This window comes from Nicotiana tabacum, chromosome 10, assembly GCF_000715075.1.
Source record: "Nicotiana tabacum cultivar K326 chromosome 10, ASM71507v2, whole genome shotgun sequence".
In the NCBI taxonomy this organism is placed as follows: domain Eukaryota; kingdom Viridiplantae; phylum Streptophyta; class Magnoliopsida; order Solanales; family Solanaceae; genus Nicotiana; species Nicotiana tabacum.
Window position 1 is genome coordinate 3052481 of NC_134089.1, and position 22548 is coordinate 3075028.

Consider the following 22548-nt stretch of genomic DNA (forward strand, 5'->3'; position numbering starts at 1 on the left):
GGAACCTCCTCCTGAAGATCCACCTGAGGTTCTACAACAGGTTCGGTTGCTCGAACTGGTCCAACTGGTACAGTCTGAGCTCTGCCTCGGCCTCTAGCACGACCTCGGCCTCGACCTCTACCCCTGGCCATAGTTGCCACCAGGGGCTCTGGTCCCTGTCCATCGGTAGATATATTACATGTTCTCGCTATCTGCGAGAGAATAAGAATAGAATGGTTCAATTATCGATGATAGAATAAAATCGCACGACAGGATAAGAAAGAAGTGATATTATTCCTAAACTTCATAGCCTCTGAAAGATAAGTACAGACGTCTCTGTAGCGATCCTTCAGACTCTACTAAGTTTGCTCGTGACTCGTGAGACCTATGTAACCTAGTGCTCTGATACCAACTGTCACGACCCAAAATTCCCACCTTCGAAACCGTGATGGTGCCTAACATTTAACTTGCTAGGCAAACCAATGTTAGAATATAATTAGCCATTTAAAAAAAATTAAATTAATTAATAACAAGAAAACAACTACGGAAATAAAGTCTGAAATAAAGTGAATATTCCATATTAATCGCGATATCTAAATACCATTCCAGAACTGGAGTCACAAGTGCACGAGCTTCGAGAATAACACAAATAAGGGTCTGAATAAAATAAAGTTGTCTGAAAGAAAACACACAGCTAAAATAAAGTAGACGAGGACTTCAGAACTGCGGGAGATGTGCAGTTATACCTCAAGTCTCCTCTGGGTAGCTGAAATCCGAGCAAGTCTATAGTACGCAGTTGGGACCAACTCCAAAATTTGCACAAGAAGTGCAGAGTGTAGTATCAGTACAACCCACCCCATGTACTGGTAAGTGCCAAGCCTAACCTCGATGAAGTAGTGACAAGGCTAAGGCAGGTCACTTACATTAACCTGTCACAATAATAGTAATAACAACAATAATAGAAATAAATCAGGTAACTTATTTTAACAGTTGAAGCCAACTCAGCAGTCATAACCAATTATTATTTCAATCAATTTCCGTTGCAGCGTGCAACCCAGTCCAAATTATGCAAACAATTAATTTGATAACGTATAGACACTCGTCACCTTGCTTATACGTTATTCACATGCATTTCACATAACAATTAATTTAAGGGTTCTATTTTCTCAAGTCAAGATTAACCAAGTTCAAGAATTCAATAAACCTTTGCCTTGCGAATTCGTGTCTGAAATCCTCAAATCTAGTCATAAACAATTCAATATACTCGATATAAATCGTAGGAATTAATTTCATATGAATTTACTAATTTTTTGGATTAAAATCCGAAATTTATCTCAAAAATTATCACATATCGAATCTCGTAAAACTTACGAAATCTGAATACCCGTTCCGAGACGAGTCCAACCATATAAAAATTATCGAATTCCGATATCAAATGGACCTTCAAATCTTAAATTTTTGTTTTTGAAAAGTTTTACAAAAATTCTAATTTCTCCTATCTAAATCGGAAATAAATGATGAATATAGACTTAAATTTATGAAATATAATCACTATATGATAAAGAACACTTACTTAGTTCGAAATCGTAAAAAACTCCATTGAAATTGCCCCTAAACCGAGTTCTAATTGAGGGTTTGTGAAAAATTGAAAAAATCCCGTTTTGGTTATGTTTTAAGGTCTGGGCGTCAGGTCTTCTTCGCGTTCGCGAAGGGCCTGTCGCGTTCGCGATGAGAAACATCCCGAGTGGCTTTCGCGTTCGCGAAGGCTTCTCCCCTCCCCCTCCCCCCCCCCCGGCGTTCGCGAACCAATGCTCACGTTCGCGTAGAAGAATGACCGACCCTTCCCCCCAGGTCCCTAAAGCTTCGCGTTCGCGAAGGGTAAGGCCCTCATTGCTCCGCGTTCGCGACACAGCTACTGCGTTCGCGATTAAGAAAATCATCCTTCCCCAGTTTACTCTTCGCGTTCACGAGAGTACCTTCGTGAACGCGAAGAAGAACACACCAGATATCAGTTGAAGCCAAAAACTAGATTTTCTAAGTTTCAAAACACTTGTAGCTTATCTGAAACTCGCCCGAGCCCTCGGAGCTCCAAACCAATTATGCACAGAAGTTCACAAACCTCATACGAACTTGTTCGCACGAACAAAACACCAAAATAAAGCCTAGAACTACGAATCGGACACCAAATCAAATAAAATTTTCAAGAAAATTTTAAAACTTCTATTTTCACAACTGAACGTCTGAATCACGTAAAATCAACTTTGTTTCTCACCACATTCGACAGACAAGTCATAAATGACATAATAGACCTATAAAAATTTTCAGAACTCAAATCCGACCCTGATATCAATAAAAGTCAATTTGGGGTCAAAGTTTGAAATCTTTAAGCCTTTAGGCTTCTAGTTTTCGCCAACTAGCGATAATTCAAGCTAGGGACCTCCAAATTAAATTGCGGGCATACTCCCAAGTCCCAAATCACGATACTGACCTACTGAAACTGTCAAAATATTGATCTGAGTCTGTTTGCTCAAAATATTGACCAAAGTCAACTCAGCTGAGTTTTAAGGCTCTATTTCACATTTTAATCGATTTTTCATATAAAAACTTTTCGAAAAATTATACGGAATGTGCACGTAAGTCGAAAAATAATAAATAGTACTTTTTGAGATGTTAGAACACAAAATTAATTATTAAATTTAAAGATGACCTTTTGGGTCGTCACAATAGCACCAAGGACCAAGAATGGGATGACTAAAAAAGAGAGCTTCTTTGTAATATAAGATGGTATCGGTTAACTCCTTAGTCATTTTTTCTTTAGTGCATGCATCGAAAGAACTTGATTTGAAATGGTATATATGTGTAGAAAAGATGTCGAATTGAGTTTGTAATTCATTTTTACTATGACTTAATTCTTATTTGCGTATCTTCAAACCTTTTTATGTAAATTGTTTTGCTTTTGCAAATAACATTATTTATTTGGTATACCAGGAGTACAATTATTCAGAATATTTATTTTTTTACTACTTTTTTATTATTTAAATAGTAGCACTTCAACAGTTATAAAATTATTGTACATCTACAAAAAGAAAGGTCAAGTTACTTTTAAATAAAAATTATTTTGCGTTGTTCTGTCATAGCTAAACCTAATTTTCTTCTACTTTTTACCCTTTTTTTACCTTCTCAACCGATTGAATTTTACATAATGAATGAATTTCTAGCTATAAAATAAGAGTGTGAAAATAAATTAAATTTAAGAGTTAGACTAAGTATTGCATAATGCAACAACGAACTAACATGGTTTAAAAGGTTGCAAGAATAACACTTATTTTAGTTTGAGATAAGAAATTATATTTGATTTGCATGTGATAAGCAACAACATACAATGGATAATATTACATAACTCGAATCTCAATAAGTAAAGTCAAAAATAAAAATATTGAATAATAAATTTTCTGAGCAACATAGTAAAATTTTAGATATATAATGAAATTTCTCATATAGAAATTTTTTAATAATTAAAATAAAATAGAAGATACAATATTTCGTTAATAGACGTAATACAAAATAAAAAATTATTAAAACATTAGATAAAAAGTAACTAAGGAAAATCAATATATCATAGTATAACAAAAATACAAAACCGGGGATAGAGAAAATGCAAGGATATTAATTTTAAAAATAAAATAAAGTAATGAAATACAAAATTATTATTTAAATATTTAAAAAACTATTAACAATATAATAAAAGTTTAAAAATCAAAGAATTAGGAGAAAGGAAAAATATATATCAATGATATATAAAATGGTAATGGACAAGGATATTAAGCCATTAATAGAAACTTTTATATCAATGTAATAATACGAAATATCCGAAAATATAATAAATTCAAATAAGAAATACAAAATTTAATTAATGACCATGTAATTAGTTTTCTTTAATTTCATTATTTTGTTTTTGGGCACACTGCATTAAGATACAAAATTCTCAATTTTGTTAAAGGAATATGATCTAATATGCTAAACAAAGTCAAACCATCGTTGGACATAATTAATATTTTTCTAATGTTATCCGCGCATCGCACGGGTTTTAATACTAGTACTAGTTAATGAGTAAAACTACAGCATTTAGTTCATTTTATTTTCTTAGAGTGCACTTTGGAGAGGAGAAAAATAATTTTTTGAAAATTAGAAAATCAAAGACCAGATCTTAATACCATTTTGGTATTTGCTACGATGCCAGCTCAAGTAAATATTTAGAACTTCATTTTAGTATAAATTCCCATTTATGTTTGTGAGGTTTCCATTGTAACATACTGCTAAAAATATTAGAAATTACGTAGAAATCGGATCCAATTTTACAGAATATTCTTGATACTTTGGCTTAAACAATGTAAGGCAAAAAAATATATTTAAATCTAAGTTCAAATATTGAGAATTACTTAATAAAAAAATACTGTTTATCTTTGGAAGGTATTAACTACTTTAGATAAATTTTAGGCGATCAATTAATTGAAGTCCACAATTAGTGGAAACAAACATAAAGAATTCTCTATAATCTCTCTACAATATCTTCTATCACAGCTCATAATTCCGACATTTTACATATAAAATATACACAACTATAATTAGAGCTAATTTTTTTTAAATTAAGCAAAATATTAACCAATAAACAGTATCCGAAAGATTTGTTCAAAGAGGTCCAAATTATTCGTTAACAAATTAATATGAGTCACTAAGCTGTTCCACATTCAAAGCCATATAAATCTAAGTCTTCACTACACTTTCAACTCTGTTAAAATCTAAAGTGTCAACTTTAGTTTATTACTTGTTAACAATTAGAAGAAGAGAATGAAAATGTGGAAAAGTATTTTGATTTTCATCTTCAATTTGTGTCTTATAGTTAAAGCAAATAATGAAAATGAAAGAAAGGTATTTTTTTTTTAATTCTTGCATTGGTGTTGTTGCTTTTTTTTCTTTCTTTTTGCCATATTGTAAGTTAAAATCTCATTTTTTAGTGATTTTATTATTATTATGTGTAACAGTCATATATTGTGTATATGGGAGAACTTCCAAAGGACACCAGCTTCTTGCTTGACAATCACCATAACCTTCTCAAACAAGCATTTGGAGAGTAAATATCTTTTTCACATATTTGCTTTTTGCAATTTTACTATTATTATTATTATTGTAAAAATGACATTGCATAGCCGTTCTCAAAATAATAGCAAAAAATATATATTTTTGTATATTTTGTATATATATATATATTTTATGTATGTTATATATGCAAAAATATATATAAATTTTATATATTTTTGCGGTTACGAGATGTAAATAGTTTCGATCGCAGGCTAAAAGAGATCTTTGCACATTATTATTGTTGTTGTTGTGCCGTTTTAGTATGATAATTTTTTTTAGCTTGAAATTAGTTACTAGAAATGGAAAAAATGAATTTGTTATTCAAGAAGTTGAGATGAAATTAAAGAGTTACTAAATATATTTTTTTTGACGATTTTTGAATTTTCAGTAGAGGACTAGCAAGAGAATCAAGGGTACTACACAGTTATGGAAGAAGTTTTAATGCATTCGTGGCAAGATTATTGCCGGGAGAAGCAGACGTTCTATCTCGTATGAAATAATAGAATATATTAAGTGAATTTAATGTCTAAAATTCATATTTCATTTTGATCAATTTTTATTATTTAATTTGAATATGCAATTTTTGCAGGTAGAGAAGACGTTATTTCAGTGTTTCCAAACACAATTCGACAACTTCGTACAACAAGATCATGGGATTTTCTTGGCATGCCTAAGAATGTTAAAAGAATACCACAAGTTGAAAGTGATATTATTGTAGGTGTTATTGATACAGGTAAGTATTTTAGAAACATTACAATGTTTGTTTGTAGCGCAAACAATTACTTAACATACAAATAAGGGGGAGCCAGAATTTGAAATTTAAAAGTTCGGGATTCTAATCTTTTTAAGTTACTTCATTCTAAATTAATAATTTATACATATTCAACAGATTTTTAGTGACAAATATAGAGTTGAACCGAAGCTACTAGATTTGGTCGAACCCGTAGTTGACATTTGACACTATAACTTCTCCCCCGATTACATATTATAGGCTTGTGCACATGCAGGGTACAACTTGTCTGAGACGGTGACATGTGACACAATTTTGTTCAAAATTATCATTATAACATTTATTTTTTTATTTATTTCAATATGTATGAAAAATCATGTGTACAACACTATTTATACTTACCTTTTTGGAAATTATATGCATTTAGGAATATGGATTGAATCACCAAGTTTCAATGATGAAGGCTTTGGGCCTCCACCTTCCAAATGGAAAGGCAAATGTGACAAGGGCGTCAACTTCACTAAATGCAACAAGTAAGTTTACTTACAATAACAAGTAACTCTACCTAGCAAGTATGATATAGTAATTTAAAAAGTAGATTAACAATCTGCCAAAAAGGTTAAATTTCACCGGTAATATAAAAAGAATAGGAAATTTGGCATAACTGGTAAAGTTGTTGTCATGTGACAAGGACGTCACGGTTTAAGCCGTGAAAACAGCCTCTTGTGGAAAGATTGGTCTTTTTAATGTAAAAAAAAAAAAAAAAAAAATTACATGATCTATGTATATAACTAAATCCATATTTTTCACAAATGAACAGCAAAGTGATCGGAGCACAATACTTCAATCTTGAAAACATAGCGCCAACTGATCGAATGACACCAGCCGATTTCGATGGCCATGGCACCCACACAGCTTCCACAGTTGCTGGAATATCCGTCCCTGGCGCCAGCTTATACGGTTTAGCCAAAGGCACAGCGCGCGGAGGAGTCCCGTCCGCGCGCATTGCTACTTATAAAGCATGTTGGGAAATTGGCTGCACAGACAGTGACATCTTAGCAGCATTTGATGCAGCAATTGCTGATGGCGTCGACGTTATTTCCTTGTCCGTTGGAGGAGCCGCGCGCGATTTCTTCGACGATACAATAGCTATTGGAGCATTCCATGCGCTAAAGAAAGGGATATTAACATCTTGTGCTGGTGGAAATGATGGTCCTACTCTGCAAACCATAGAAAATGTTGCACCTTGGATTTTTACTGTGGCTGCTAGTAGCATTGATAGACAGTTTGAAACTGATGCTATGTTGGGTAATGGAGTCCAAATTTCTGTGAGTTCCTAAATTCCTTTACTTCACTTAAAACCTTTTTTTTTTAAACTGTTGTGTCCGCGCTAGCGTGTGTGCGCCTCGAATAATTTCATGGGATACCTGCTACCTCCCACCAGTAACAGATATCAAGTAACTTTGTCCGCCAAGGATTGGACAAATTGAAAGAAATCAACTAGTATTTTTGCCTCCGCCGGGATCTAAACCAATCCACTTTATTGATCATTAGTGTCAACTTTTTTTTAATCATCCGATATGTGAAACGTATTGGTACAGCTAATTCGGATTCATGCCGAGTAGGTCCAATTAGGGGGTAAAACACTTCCTATCGAGAAGTTTTCTGGCCCCAAAACTCGAACTCAAGACCTGTAGTTGAGGATGGAGGGATCCCACAAACCGTCCCACCATACTTTTTGATCATTACATAATTAAAAGAAGAAGTGTTGTTACAAGTTCTATATACTTACTGCAATTTTTTTAATAGGGACTTTCAATCAACACATTTGAACCGACGAAAAAATGGTTTCCCTTAACCTCGGGATCTCTTGCTGAAGCAAAGAATGCATCTGATCATGGAAATTCAAGGTATGTACATGTTATGACAACAAGATTCAATACTCCTTCCGTTTCAATTTATGTGACACTATTTTATTATTAGTCTGTCACAGGAAGAATAACACATAACGTCATATTTTACCATTAACGAGAAGCTTTTATAGCCACATAAATGTTTATCACATGTTTAAGACCTTAAATTTCAAAAGTCTGATAATTAACCACGCAAATGTTATGGCATGTTAAAGACCAAAATTATCAAATATCGTACCTTATTTCTTTCTTAACTACGTGTCGAATCAAACTGCATCACGTTTTACGTTTATTTCATTAATTTATTGTTGCAGTTCTTGTGATATTGGAACTTTGGAGGAGAGCAAAGTGAAAGGGAAGATAGTATATTGCCTTGGAAGTAGTGGACAAGATTACACCATCAAAGACTTGAAAGGAGCTGGTGCCATTATATTAGCTGATAGGATGACAGATACTGCATTTTCCACTGTTATATCAGCAACATCTATCAATCCTAAAGATGCTTCACAAATTGAGAAGTACATATATTCTGCAAAGTACGTTTTTGATTAATTAATTTTACATAAGTTATTGTCATGTGACCAGGAGGTCATGGGTTCGAGCCGTGAAAACAGCCTCTTATAGAAATGTAGGGTAAGGCTGCGTACAATAGACCCTTGTGGTCCGGCTCTTCTCCAGACCCCGCGCAAAGCGAGAGCTTAGTGCACCGGGTTACTCCTGCCCCGAGTTATAATTGAGTTGCTATGTTTTCTCTAATTATTTTTTATGCATTTTCAGATCACCACAAGCTGTGATATACAAATCAAGAACTGTGAACATCACTGCACCATTTGTGGCTTCTTTCTCATCTCGAGGACCCCAACCAATCAGTCTCAACATTCTCAAGGTGAAAAATAAATTCAGTGTCTTCATCTCCTCAAGGCATCTGACACTGCTTCGTAAAAATATTTATGTAGGGAGAAAAATATTATATGAAAAACAGTATTTATATTTACAATAGTCTGACACAATAATACAAAGTAAATATCAATTTGGGAAAGAAAGCTTAACAACTACCATGCTCAAATCCACTTATAAAGCAAAATTGTAAGAATAGGCCGACTCTGCTTGTGCAAAATCCTGTGTATGCCACTACGTCTCTCCTGTCTCACCTGAAGTACTTTTATTGCAGCCTGATATTGCTGCACCAGGATTGAGCATCTTGGCTGCATATTCAGGATTGACTACTCTCACTGGAAATAATGAAGACAACCGCGTCGTGAAATATAACGTAGAATCAGGCACGTCGATGGCTTGCCCCCATGCTGCAGCAGCCACAGCCTATGTTAAATCCTTCCATCCCGACTGGTCTCCTGCTGCTATCAAGTCCGCTCTTATGACTACAGGTACAATTCCGAACATATTTTAACCTGTTGTAGTAGGTAACCTTTCTTATCTTTCATGTTACTTATCACACTTCTTATAGACAATTTCCTTTACACTTATCTTTTAAGCGACCTGATAGTGGAAAAAGTTGTTTATACTGTTGATATATAGAAGTTAAACGCTTTCAAGTTGACAAATGTTCTGGTTTTATTTCAGCTAAATCTATGAAGATTAGGCCAGTGGGAGCTGAATTAGCCTCAGGTGCAGGGCAAATAAATCCCAGAAAGGCAATTAACCCTGGTTTAATCTATGACCTTGATTTTGACTCATACATAAGTTATTTTTGTAAAGAAGGGTATAACAGCACAAACATTGCCTTACTCACTGGAAGCAAAAAGTACAACTGCTCAAGCGTTCCGAAAGCGAAAGGAACAGATGGTCTGAACTATCCTTCAATGCACCTACAACTTAACCATGCAAATTCAAGTGATATTTCTGCAGTATATTATAGAACTGTAACTTATGTTGGCCGAGGCAAAGCTGTGTACAAGGCGAAAATCAGGGCGCCAAAGGGACTTTCTATAACAGTTGTGCCAAAGATTTTGTCATTCAGTCAAGTGAATGAGAAGAAGTCTTTTAGAGTTATATTGAAGGGGAAATTCATTAGAGAAAGATCTTGGTTCCTTTCTGGTTCTTTAGTTTGGAGTGGCAAGAAACCTAATGTTAAAAGTCCTATCCTAGTTTACAGGCCATTGTTTGTTAATACTTATTAAAGCTAGATGTTATTCAATAAATACATTTTGCCATATTTTCTTTAATGTTTGATAGAGTAGTAAATTTTGAATCTTTTGACTTTCCTTTCCATTTTGGAGCTAGATGTTTAATCTGATTAAGGCATTCTCATTATTTTTAGGTTTAGGATGGACAAGGTCAGAATTAAAAAAGCAATTTACGTAGGCGCTTGCGGCTTTTCGCTTTCAATAGGAAGGTCATCTTTCTATTGCAGGAAAGGTCAACCTCACAAAAATTGTAAATAGGGTCAGCTGCTAGCTCTAACCGAACTTTTAGTATATATAAGTACGACGAAAGACAACCTGCTTCTCAAAGGCGAGGAAGAACCAACTTCAAGCAAGCGGAGCACATTTTTTTCTAAATAGGGTGGGGAAGGAAGGTAAGAAGGGCAAGTAAGCTAGAAATTGTGTATAGTAAGATGGGGAGGAGGGGGGAGAGGGGAGAGGGGGCTGCGGAGGGTTCTAGGGCGAAATTAACTTTGTTATCTGATGACAAAATTGAGCAATTTTGAATACTACATAGACAAATTTGAACCTCTTTGCCAACTACAACAACAACAACATATCCAGTAATATCCCACACCGTGGGGTCTGGAGAGGGTAGTGTGTACGCAGACTTTACCCCTACCTTGTGAGGATAGAGAGGTTATTTCCAATAGACCCTCAGCTTAAGAAAGTATAAGCACCACATTAATGAAAATATAGATAAGAAGGGGCAGTACCAAGAAGGCATATAAAAGCAGAATAAAAACAACCAGATAGTAAGGTGATCAACAATGAAAGAAATAACGGTTAGTCATAAAAACTTACTACCAACAGAAAGCGAGACTGTGTGCCAATACTAGTATTATAAATACTCTAGACTACCTACTCTACTACCCTAATCATCGACCTCCATACTTTCCTATCAAGGGTCATGTCTTCGGTCAGCTGAAGTTGTGCCATGTCTTGCCTAATAGCATCTCCCCACCTCTTCTTTGGCCTACCTTTACCTCTCTGTAGGCCCTCCAACGTCAACCTCTCACACCTACTCACCGGGGCGTCTGTGCTCCTCCTCCTCACATGACCAAACCACCTAAGTCGCGCTTCCCGCATCTTGTCCTCAATAGGAGTCACACTCACCTTGTCGCGAATAACCTCATTTCTGATCCTATCTAATCTGGTGTGCCCGCACATCTATCTCAACATCCTCATCTATGCTACCTTCATCTTCTGGACATGAGCAATCTTGACTGGCCAACACTCACCCTCATAAAACATCGTTGGTCTGACTACCACTCTGTAGAACTTACTCTTAAGTTTCGGTGGCACCTTCTTGTCACACAAAACACCGGAAGCGAATCTCCATTTCATTCATCCCGCCCCAATACGATGTGTGACATCTTCATCAATCTCCCCATCCCCTTAAATAATAGATCCAAGGTACTTAAAACTCTCTCTCCTAGGGATCTGCGAGTCCAGCCTCACCTCCCCTTCCCCTCCTTAAGTCTCGTCACTGAACTTACACTCCAAGTATTCTGTCTTGGTCCTGCTCAACTTGAAACCTTTAGATTCCAGGGTCTGCCCCCATACCTATAATTGCGCGTTCACACCATCTCGCGTCTCGTCAATCAATACAATATCATCTGCAAATAGCATGCACCACGACACCTCCTCTTGGATGTGACGCGTCAGTACATCCATCACCAAAGCAAACAAAAAAGAGCTGAGTGCCGACCCCTGATGCAACCCCATCATCACCGAAAAATGGTCCGAGTCTGTCACGCCCAACCTCGGGGAGCGCGACCAGCGCTCAACCGAGTGAACCCGGTCGAGCAAGCCTATTAAACCTTTCCTACCCGACTCATTCATAATTCAAAAAGGGATCGCATCACCATTTGTAAAACCGGGGAGAGATCAGTTATATAAATATATAAACGTTGCTAGTTCATATTCCTTATATACATTATGCCATAGTTGAGTTTCCAAAATACAACTCGATCCAACGACCACCCCAACATACATACATGACCCACAAAAACGCCTACGGAGCCTCTAAGGATACAAAAGAGCAACATGATAATGCCGGCAACAACGCCTCGGCTATACCTCAAAATGTGAAAACTTATACAAAAGAAGGACTACATGACCCCTGGGAGAAATGGGGCTCACCAAGACTGCTGTGAGGAGAGAAAGAGAACACCACTATCTGCGATGGAACCACCTATATCCATTCAAAGATGTAGCACCCCCGGCAAAAGGGACGTTAGTACTGTCGAATAGTACTAGTATGTAAGGAAAACACCAATCTTAGTAGGATGAATAGTGAAACAAAGAGAAGGCAGTCATAATAATCAATAAGTACTTCATAGAAATACAAAGAAAACACCAAGTAAGGATCACATAATTTCCAATTCAGTCTTTCCATCTTTTTAGATTAATAATCTTTAGTGCCAAAGCCACAACTCACAATGCCACCGTATTTTTACACGGAGTCCGGTCTCGGCCCGATCGGCTAAGCCAGCTCAAGTGAGACATATCCATATCCACAATGTAATTCAATAATCCCAATACAAATGCAACCATGTGTACAGCATGGCGTCCGATCTCGGCCCGATCGGCTAAGCCATCTCACTTGAGACATAACCTCTTTCAACTGTCCACTCAATTCACATTTCTTTCTCATCTTCATTACATGGCACAAACATCCTCATTTATAAAGTAGTTCTTGGCACTTGGGCACATTTTACAATTCAAGTCTTTCCCTTTTTATTTGTTCAAATAACATCATCATTCATGTCGATAAGTACCATCACATAAGGCATTCCACACATAAGGGAAGGAGCTTGGAAAATCATAATTATGTTCTCAAATAGCATGATGGCATGGTAACCATCTAAAATAATTAGGGAACATGAATCTTTCAATCAAACACACTAAGGCAAACAATTCTAGTATAATCAAGTTGGAACTTACACCAATTATTCGGACACCAGGAGTTCGATTCTAAGAAGAAGAGAGTTAGCCATACGTACCTCAATTGCGCTTCTTTAGACTCTACAATTATCCGGAACTCTTAGCAACCTCAGTCTATTTTTTCAATATACAAATTGAACCCAAAATTAGGAAAACGTTCATGGTTTTAGTTCACTTTTTTTGTCCCCACACTCTTTATCACATGCATGCAAGATGAACAACCCTCATACCTATGGATCATCTTATTAATACTCCATTATAGCTATGTTTGAAATTAAGAGCTGTGGTGATGAATTCTTACCTTTTGGATGAAGAATTTGGTGCTCTACTTGAATATTTCCAAGCCTTGAGTGATGGTTGAAGATTAATTGATGGGAATTAGGCTCTCCCTCTAGAACCCTCTCTCTCTCACACCAGAAATATCAGAAATGAGCTTCAAAATAGGCTAAATGGGTGTTTTAACGGAATGGGGGTCGGGTTTTAAATAAAGAAAAATGGTGCCCCGACACAGGTCTGCGGTCGCATATGCGACCGCATTAATGGTTATGTGGTCCGCAAAGTGACCGCAGAAATGGCCCTCAGGGGCCTAAACTTTCGGCTCAGGTATACGACCAGTATGCGGTCCGCATACTTGTTCTGCGGTCGCATAATGCACCGCAGAACTCCCTCCGCAGAAACCCAAGAGGAATTATGCAACCAAATATGCGGTCTGCATATCGATTATGTGGTCGCATAATCGACCGCAAAACTGACCTCAAGTTGGCCAAACTTACTGCTTCACTCTGCGGCCATTATGCGGTCCGCAGAGTGATTATGCGGCCGCATAATGGGCCGCAAAAACGTATTTTTCTGCGAAACATTTTCCTCTCAGTCCGTAGGGTACTGGTCAATCCAAAAGGTCCGAACGAAGAATTTCTACTATAATAACTCAGGAATCTAACTTGGCACCACGAAACCCCGAGTTTTTGGTTAAAATATTTACGGGTCCTTACAAAGTCCCCACCCACCGTCCTCACTTGGGTCTTTACTCCATCATACATATCCTTAATCAACCTAACGTAGGCAACAGGTACACCTCTAGCCTCCAAACATCTCCACAAAACCTCCCTCAGAACTTTATCGTACACCTTTTCAAAGTCGATGAACACCATATGCAAGTCCTTCTTTCTCTCCCTATACTGCTCCATCAATCTCCTAACAAAGTGGATGGCTTCTGTAGTCGAACGCCCCGGCATAAACCCAAACTGGTTCTCAGAAATAGAGACACTCCTCCTCACCCTTAGCTCTACCACTCTCTCCCAGACTTTCATAGTATGGCTAAGCAACTTGATACCCCGATAGTTATTGCAATTTTGGATACCACCCTTGTTCTTGTATACAGGAACCATCGTGCTCCACCTCCACTATTCGGGCATCTTCTTCATTCTAAAAATGACATTAAATAACCTAGTGTGTCACTCCAAGCCCGCCTTGCCCGCACTCTTCCAAAACTCCACCGGGATTTCAAATATGTCGTTACATAAAATGGCCTTCCATTGTCACACAACAATGCATTAAAAATATTATATTTAAAGTAACAATAAAGTACAAGAAACCACATATTGGTACATTCTCTTCCATTATACACTCTCGGCAAAACGAAATTCCCACAAAACTGGCAATGATTTTCTATAGTATCATCACTCTTGGAAGTTTTAAAGCTCCTACTACATGTACAACTCATGCTTTAGACATGTTACATCAAAACCTATCTCTTACTGAAATCAGAATATGTCTCACTCAAGAGATAGTAGTTTTAAAACCCTCCGGCGGTTCCAATATTTCCTCAATGAGTTATCTCTGGTATACATGCAGCTGATGCATACTGCACATTGAACAAAATGATGATAATGTGATTTGTCCACATTTTACATTAAAGAGTCCGACCACCTCGTTCAGATCAAGCTTAAATTAGAGAGTGACAATCTTTTTTGACCTAACCTCATGCCTCGGAAGCTTAGTGGTGCGGGCCAAACTGATCAGAATGCTGGCTTCTTAATTTCAGTAACTCTTTTCTTCGTTTCCGAGCCTCTGCTGCTGCATGGGCATCGACTGGAGTTTTGCTAGAGGAGATGATGCATTCTTGAGATGTCTTTTCTGAAGTATCTGCTACATGTCCCACAGTACAAGAAACAGCTCCGATATCAGGGGCATTGTCTTGTTGAGAGCTAATACGTTCATAGGTACCAAGCTGTATGTGTGAACTTGAAGGTTGCCGGCTTCCTTCGGACGCACCTCCTTCTGGTGGAAAACAAAGTGCAGGCTTGTGAAGAAAGTCTCTTTGCGTAGCTTTTATTGATTGGGGAGCATCTGCCTCGACTTCATGAGCAATCGCTGCTTGGTTGTTCTCCGTGTTCAGATATGAAGTACTACACTGATGGACCAAGGAAGTCTCCGCATGTTTATCAGTAAGGGTAGAGGACAAAGGAAGAAATGGACTGCTACTTTGAGGATGAAATGGGATCAAACACGGGAAGGGAAGTACAAATAGTGGATTTCCAGGGTTAGAACTCTCTTGTCTGTTAATAGAATTTAATTCTCCAGAAGTAGGTGAAGGCAACACCGATGTAATATCAGAAATATTTTGGGAACCACACTGTAATAGGAAAGCATTGAAGGGTTGAATGATGGACGGCCAAAAGAAAGGTGCTATTGGAGATTGGTTAAAAAGAGAGGTCAGAATTGGATTTGGGGTTGGAGTCGGAGTTGCAGCTGTACTTGTAGAGGAGATTTCTACAGGTTTTGACTTAGAACCACCATCTATTTCCTCTGCTTCAGCCTTCTCTATTTTAGCTACCTGCAGAATGCCGAAGTCATTCGTTATAGCTTTTCACATGTTATATGTTCAAGTCAATGATATATATCTTTCATATTCTGAATAAAACCAGGAACAAAGGATTACCCGTATTCTTAAGCTAGTATGTTCGTTCTTCAAAGATTCGTACTCCCTAGCAGCCAGCTCCTTTTTCTACATGTCACAAATATCATCCGTTAAAAGACGAGTATGTGGAGATTTGTAGCATGCTATAAAAAAGCAATGTAATAGTTGGACAAGTAAACTAAGATTGCAAGTACCAAGTTATGTATTACATTTTCAAATTATTGGTCCCAACTCGAATAATAAATGAGCAAAGAAATGACCAAATACCTTCTTCAAATTTTCGTTCTCCGATGCAAGATCAGCTGCTTTTTTTGTCAATTCTTCGTACATGGCCTATGAAGAAATAATTACATGAACACGATATTTTCTGTTAGCCACAACCTGGGATTCGACAAATACAAGAAATGTACAACTCTCTGAGATCAGAAAATTCTCGATAACGATATACTGCATAATATTAAGACCTTGCCATCTCTCTAAGCTGGTTACTCCGTTAAGAAGACAAGTGAACAGAAATATAATGTAATTTTCTAACACAGAGATACTGCAGGAGGGAAATAAGCAATTACTATACGACTCAAATTCGAGCTAGTTCAAAACATCAAACTTTTAAGAAATCTTAAGCATTTTGCATTCAACTAGTTGATAAACAACCGACAGAAAGCCAATCGAATAGGAGTTTATGTTCAACAAATTACAAGAGATCTGAGGAAGAGAGACTGCACTAAAAATTGGTCTGCATTAGCAATAAGAATTAGACCCTGATAATAGACTGATGTTGCTGAAGAGAATATAGCTCGGATGAGCATACCAGCTTACCTGTCTCCGGCGAATTGTCTGCCTAGCAGACTCTCTATTTGCTAACACACGACACAGCCTTCTTTCTTCCCTCTCCTCCTGAGATGATCAGAAATCAACCAACAAAACCCGAACACTCTAAAGGATATATCAATAAGAGATTAAAATTGTTCCGCACCTCAGTCAAATTCTGCCTCGATCTTCTGCTAGCAATTGGCGGATAATTTAGAGCGTGCCGAAGGCTTGTTTTGAGTTCAGATTCCTGCTCAGGGGGCATAGCTATTGCTTGTTCCTGTTAAAAGCAAAAGCATTACTCAAACTTTTCCAAGGCTTGAAAATGATAAAAGTCAAAGTATCCGCTGACGAGATTCTTTCTTTCTTAGAGTCCTTTTTCCTCGAAATGAGAGTTCAAAGCTCATGGAGAAACTCTATTGGATAAAAATGTTAAACTTATCTTCACTAAAAGATGTGAAAGAGACAGAAAAATCATGTCAAAAGCTAAAAATGAAGCCCACATAAAACAAGACAAACTATACTGACCTGTGCCTTCTGCCTAAGAGAGAATACCGGCAAAGTCTACAACAATGCTAATATTACAACTTTTCTTCTTTTTTTTCTTTTCTTTTTGCATGAAATGCTATACAACTATAAACCTTTTCTATTTTGCTTAAGCAATTAAACAGCAAAATGGTGATCTATTACAAGCCATCACTCATTGCTTTTTGAGATCACCATTGTAAATTCAGATAAGAAGACACTCTTATCAGTTGTATAAAGCTCAAGAGTCAAGCAGCACAAGGATGGTGCTCTTCTTGTTATCTACTTGAGCATATTACTCTTTTTAGCAAGAATTCATTTAAGAAATGTATATTAAAAAACCATTAACGGTTCCAAAAAAAACCTATATTAGAACCTTTTAACTTCACATTCTTTTCCAAAGAAACTCCTATCTTGTGAAATTTTTAGGGCTAACTTTCACATCTCTTTTCAACAGCTTCCCATGAAATCGGAGAGATACATACGATGCCAGTGCTGGAAGGGGAAATGGAACGGCTCCAGATAAGCAAAGTGGTAATTGCAATGAAATATTCTTAATGCCTAGCATCCATGATCAAGAAGGGAGTTGCAGAGCGGATTTTAACCTAAATATTTCCGGAGAATGACTTCTACTTACTTACTAAAGCAGAACCTCGAAATACCAGTAGCAGTTTCAAAATAGAAAGTGATCAGTATGGAAATGCTAATAAGAAACAGTTCATCGTGTAAGCCTCTAATAAGCTAATGATGGTAGGCTATAATCTTGTGTTTTAGTCGCTTATTGCATTCTAATTTACTGCATTTTACTTGTTTTGAGCTTTAATTGCTAGTCTTTTGCACTTATTGTATGTGTTATGCCTTGTAGGAGTGATTTCGAGTTATGTAGATGTTGTGGAACTAATTCGAGCTATTTGGAGTTTTGAAGTCTGAGTAAAAGCCCAAGGGATTAAGCACGGATCGTGTTCGGGGGTCGAGGATCACTTCTGGACGTCAAAAATCAAGAAGCAACAGCTGAAGAAATGCACTAGTGCGACGCACAGGGCGACGCATTGTGTGACGCAGTAGTGTAATTTTGTGTCAGGAATTGACAAAGTTCAGAGGCTGGGTTTCTATGGTCTGACAAGAAAAAGCACTAATGCTACGCACAGTGCGACGCATGAAAAGCAATAAGTTTGCAAGTTTTCCTATTTCGTCTAGGAAAGGGTGATTTCGTTTGGGCCCGACAATACTTGGTATAAATACATGAAAAAATATTATTTTCTCGACTTTTGACATATTGGAGACCTAAGGAGGAGTTGGAGAAACAAAAACACAAGGAGTTCATCATTCAATCCTCACTCAAGACCCGAGTTTGGTTGAATTTATGTTTTCCTATACTTTTATTATATTTGTGATGAATTACTCCACATCTATGGAGTAGTTCTCTTTAGGGTTTTGATGGATTTGGTGTATTGATGATTGTTTATAGATTATAACTCTAGTTTTATGTATTGAAGCGTTTTTGGATGATTTAATTGTTGCATCTATATTCACTAGTTCATGTAATCGAGAGAGACATAACTTGTGATATCTTTGCATTATATTGTTGGTTGAGTTCATTAATTCTTCTTAGTAATCGAAAGAGGCTAGTTGAATCATTGATTAAACCTAGTTAGGAGGATAATCGAGAGAGGTTTTCCTAAAGACTAATCCACTACGCATTCTTGCATATCTTCACGTGCTTAAATTGGTTCATCTTGGGAGGTTAAAAGTTAATCAAGAGAGGAGTTTTGGTTGAACGTTTGAACTAATAATTGAGTGAATACGAGAGACTCACTTGAACATTAGAAGTGAAATATCTAGAGTTAGATCCCAAACAATTATCTTGCACATATCCTATCAACCCCTATTTTCTCCCACTGATAACTTCCTTGCTTATCTTTGTTTCGATTGTCATTAGTCATTAATCAATAGCTTTAGACTCTTAGTTAATTTTAATTAGAAATCATATAAACCTCAATTGCTGATTCTCCTGGATAGCAACCAATCTAGAAACTACGAGAATACTGTTTAAATTCAATCCATGTGGATACGATATTATACTATACTATATTTGATTAGCGAGCATAATTTAAGTGTGTGTTTCGAGCTCGTCAGCTAATAAGCAAATATGTCAAAGAAGGCATTACTACGATCTTGATTAATACATATGTAAAACTGTAGTGTCTGAGTTGGATCTTGACGATTCATCAATGCTTTGAGAAGATTTTTCCACCTCCTATAAAGAGACAATAACAATGAGAGGAACCCCTGTTCATTAATTATTTTTTTCTCCATCATGCCCGGCTGCATTTTCAATTATGTACTTAAGAACTAACGGTATTCTGGAGTAAATACATGAAAGCTAAAGATTATAAGAGTCATCCTCTATAAAAAATACTTCACTATAACAGTCAAATTTTCTTTGGAACCAAATTTTCATGTTACGTTATAATATATGTTCTCTATGACAACACTTCACCATAGCAGTCAAAAAATGTCGAAACTAATGAAACTGTTATAGAGAGATTTGACTGTATATCTATTAGATATGAGAATGTGCATACACCAATCTTGTAAAGGATGACCTTTGATCCATATCCATTCTTTTGTTTTACAAATTTGTCACCCAACCATAGCTAAGTATATGTTACATGCGCACAAAGTTTAAAAATTTAGAGCCTAAGTTTTGTTCCCTGAAGTGCTTAACTCACAAACCTGGATCTTAATCTCTTCTACTCATTTTTCCCACATTAAACTTTGCATTCTCCTTTACCTCGTACCACTCATAAATGAAAAGAAGAAAGCATTTATAATTAAACCGTTCAACATGCTTCTTCAACATACCTCAAAAGATAGTAAACTAGAAGAATTAAAAACAGAACTCTTTGAAATTCACAATAAGGTTTTCAGGATTGCAATCAAAATCAAGAAAACCTTTATTTCCAAGAATTAGTCGAGGTACTAGATGATTAATAAGCAAACAATGTAAATGACTTCTTTACATTCTCATCTCTTCTTACACATCATTGCTTTGAGAGGAATTAGCAATTAGTAACAAAAGCTAAACCATAAAAGGGCAGCCCGGTGCACGAAACATCTCGCGTTCACGCAAGGCCCGGGGAAGGGCAGCACCCTAAAGGGGTGTGATGTAGACAGTCTACCCTAATGCAAGCATCAATGGCTGATTCCATGGCTTGATCCCGAGACCTATAGGTCATACAGAGACAATTTTACTGTTGCTACAAGACTCCCTTTCAACAAAAGCTAAACAATCATTGCAAAATTCCCTGAAGGACAGCCCATTGCACTAAGCTCCCGCTATGTGGGGGGTCCGAAGAACGGCCGGACCACAAGGGTTTATTGTACGCAACTTTATCCTGCATTTTTGCAATAGGCTGTTTCCGCGGCTTGAGCCTGTGACCTACATGGCAGCAACTTTACCAGTAACGCCCAGGCTCCCCTTCAATTGCAAAATTTCCTAAATTGTAAAAAGAAAATAAAATACAAGAAAGGCACCACATTGTCATTACAACAAATGCAAAAATAAAAGCTACTCTAGTATTATTTTTTTCATCTAAGGAAAAGAGACTCCTAACTCACCTCATTTTGTGACTAAGATTAAGAGCTATTTTTTCATCTAAAGAATATACATACGCATATGACCAATGCCTGCATACATATAGACATTATGATCATAATTCATAAACTACCCCATCACAAACAATATTCAGTACATAATAATCCAAAATTTAAATAATAATAATAATAATAATAATAATAATAATAATAATAATAATAATAATAATAATAATAATAAACTCCTAATATATACTGTAATCGCAAACTAGTTTGGGGTCGAAAATAGAAACTTGAAAGAAAAAAAAAAGAAGAAAAGACCAACCTCAGAGCGACCAGCCAAATAAGCCAACGTTTGTGCTGCTTCCAGCTCACACTCCACCACTTCATCTTCACCATCTCCATCACCAGAAAACTTCCCTTCCTCCGCCGTGCACGGCGGCGTTGATTCTTCTACCTGTTTGGTATTCATATTCATAGTATGAAATTTTTTAAAAATAAAACTAAACGTTTAAGTGAGGACAAGAAAGCAGAATAAAAAGAGAGGAGAGAAAAGGCGGTGAATGAGCGCCACGTGTCTTGACAGATCACAAACAAACACTGCCCTTTGCAACTACGAACCCATGTATCTCCAAATACCACGTGTTTACAACGTCCCACGTAGGATACTTCACGTGCCAGAGGAATGGGCACGTGCGAAGTTAATTTTGCTTTTTGGCAGTTTCTAGTCTAGCGTAAGGGATTGCGGCTTTTCCACTTGTCCAAAGAAGTATAGGGATGAAATGGATATCTGCACGATTAACCAAAGACGAATTAATCCACCTAGCCGTCCCTGTTTAAACTAAAAATAGTCGTAATATATATTTATATAATTATATATAATTAATATATAAATTATGTTATGACTAAAAAAAATAAATAATAAATATGTCTGACTATTTATGTAAAGATCCCCGCTCAAGCTCCATAAAACTCGACTCAATTGAAAATAATTAGACTGCTTTCATACCTTATCTCAGGTTACCCTTTAGTGCGAGTATGAGACGTTTCGTCAGTACTGATTTGTTTAGCAAGCAGTCTTATTACTTGAAAGTACACACAACATACAGTAGGAGAGTTAGAGCGTGAAAGTAATACTATAGTTTTATAGAAACGCATTTCTTTAATAGTCTCACTCGTAATTAATTGGTGAGTGCCGAATATTAAATATATATACTAAAAATACGTTTTTTATAAGAATATCAAATTATAAAGGATTTAATTAATATGTAATAGTTACACAATAATTTCCATTCATCATGCTCTGTCAGCTCAAATGAATTAATTTAAGAATAAATTTAAAGAAAATAATACTGTATAACCGCTCTCATTATAATAGCCGAAAAATATATATTTTTGTATATATTTTATGTGTGTGTATATATATATATATATATATATATATATATATATATATTCTGTATGTTATATACAAAAATTATACAAATTTTATATATTTTTTCGGCTATCAAATATAAATAGTTTTTGGCGCGGGTTAAAAGTGAAAAAAGCCTATAAATTTAAACATAAATACATATTACTCCATTATATTGTTCTAATTTATATAAATTTATTCGTTAGTTTTAATTATCTTTTTTTGTAGCGTAAGACATTACGTCCTATTGGAGGAACATGTGATAAAAAGGTGAAAAACGTAGGACATTGCAGTGAAGGGTACGTGGCGAAAAAGTAGGGTAGTTTCGTAATTCGGCTACAATATTTTAAGGCTTGATTTAGTCTTGGCCGCAGTTTGTTCTCTTTTTGTTGTGTGTCTGATAAAATATA

The 22548-nt window shown here is 36.4% G+C and overlaps 2 protein-coding genes across 6 annotated transcripts; one reads left to right on the forward strand and one right to left on the reverse strand.

Moving 5' to 3' along the window:
- Positions 1-4757: 4757 nt before the first annotated feature.
- On the forward strand, positions 4758-9934 carry LOC107773931 (subtilisin-like protease SBT4.15). Of its 3 annotated transcripts, none has more exons than XM_016593361.2 (11): positions 4758-4908; positions 5022-5110; positions 5507-5607; positions 5708-5851; positions 6276-6381; positions 6669-7176; positions 7658-7758; positions 8076-8297; positions 8539-8647; positions 8933-9146; positions 9343-9934. In XM_016593361.2, exons 1-11 carry the CDS (start codon positions 4828-4830, stop codon positions 9897-9899), a joined length of 2232 nt encoding a protein of 743 aa, XP_016448847.1. In that variant the 5' UTR covers positions 4758-4827; the 3' UTR covers positions 9900-9934. The 3 variants fall into 3 exon arrangements, with proteins under 3 accessions (XP_016448847.1, XP_016448848.1, XP_075078583.1); XM_016593362.2 differs by having other exon boundaries at positions 5510-5607; XM_075222482.1 differs by lacking the exon at positions 5022-5110 and having other exon boundaries at positions 4779-4908.
- Positions 9935-14420: 4486 nt separating this feature from the next.
- On the reverse strand, positions 14421-21244 carry LOC107773596 (uncharacterized). Of its 3 annotated transcripts, none has more exons than XM_075222485.1 (7): positions 21050-21243; positions 20749-20817; positions 16769-16882; positions 16612-16689; positions 16060-16125; positions 15814-15879; positions 14421-15708 (listed from the first exon to the last, which is right to left on the reverse strand). In XM_075222485.1, exons 3-7 carry the CDS (start codon positions 16865-16867, stop codon positions 14869-14871), a joined length of 1149 nt encoding a protein of 382 aa, XP_075078586.1. In that variant the 5' UTR covers positions 16868-16882; positions 20749-20817; positions 21050-21243; the 3' UTR covers positions 14421-14868. The 3 variants fall into 3 exon arrangements, with proteins under 3 accessions (XP_075078586.1, XP_075078585.1, XP_075078584.1); XM_075222484.1 differs by having other exon boundaries at positions 16769-20626; positions 21050-21242; XM_075222483.1 differs by lacking the exon at positions 20749-20817 and having other exon boundaries at positions 21050-21244.
- Positions 21245-22548: the final 1304 nt, after the last annotated feature.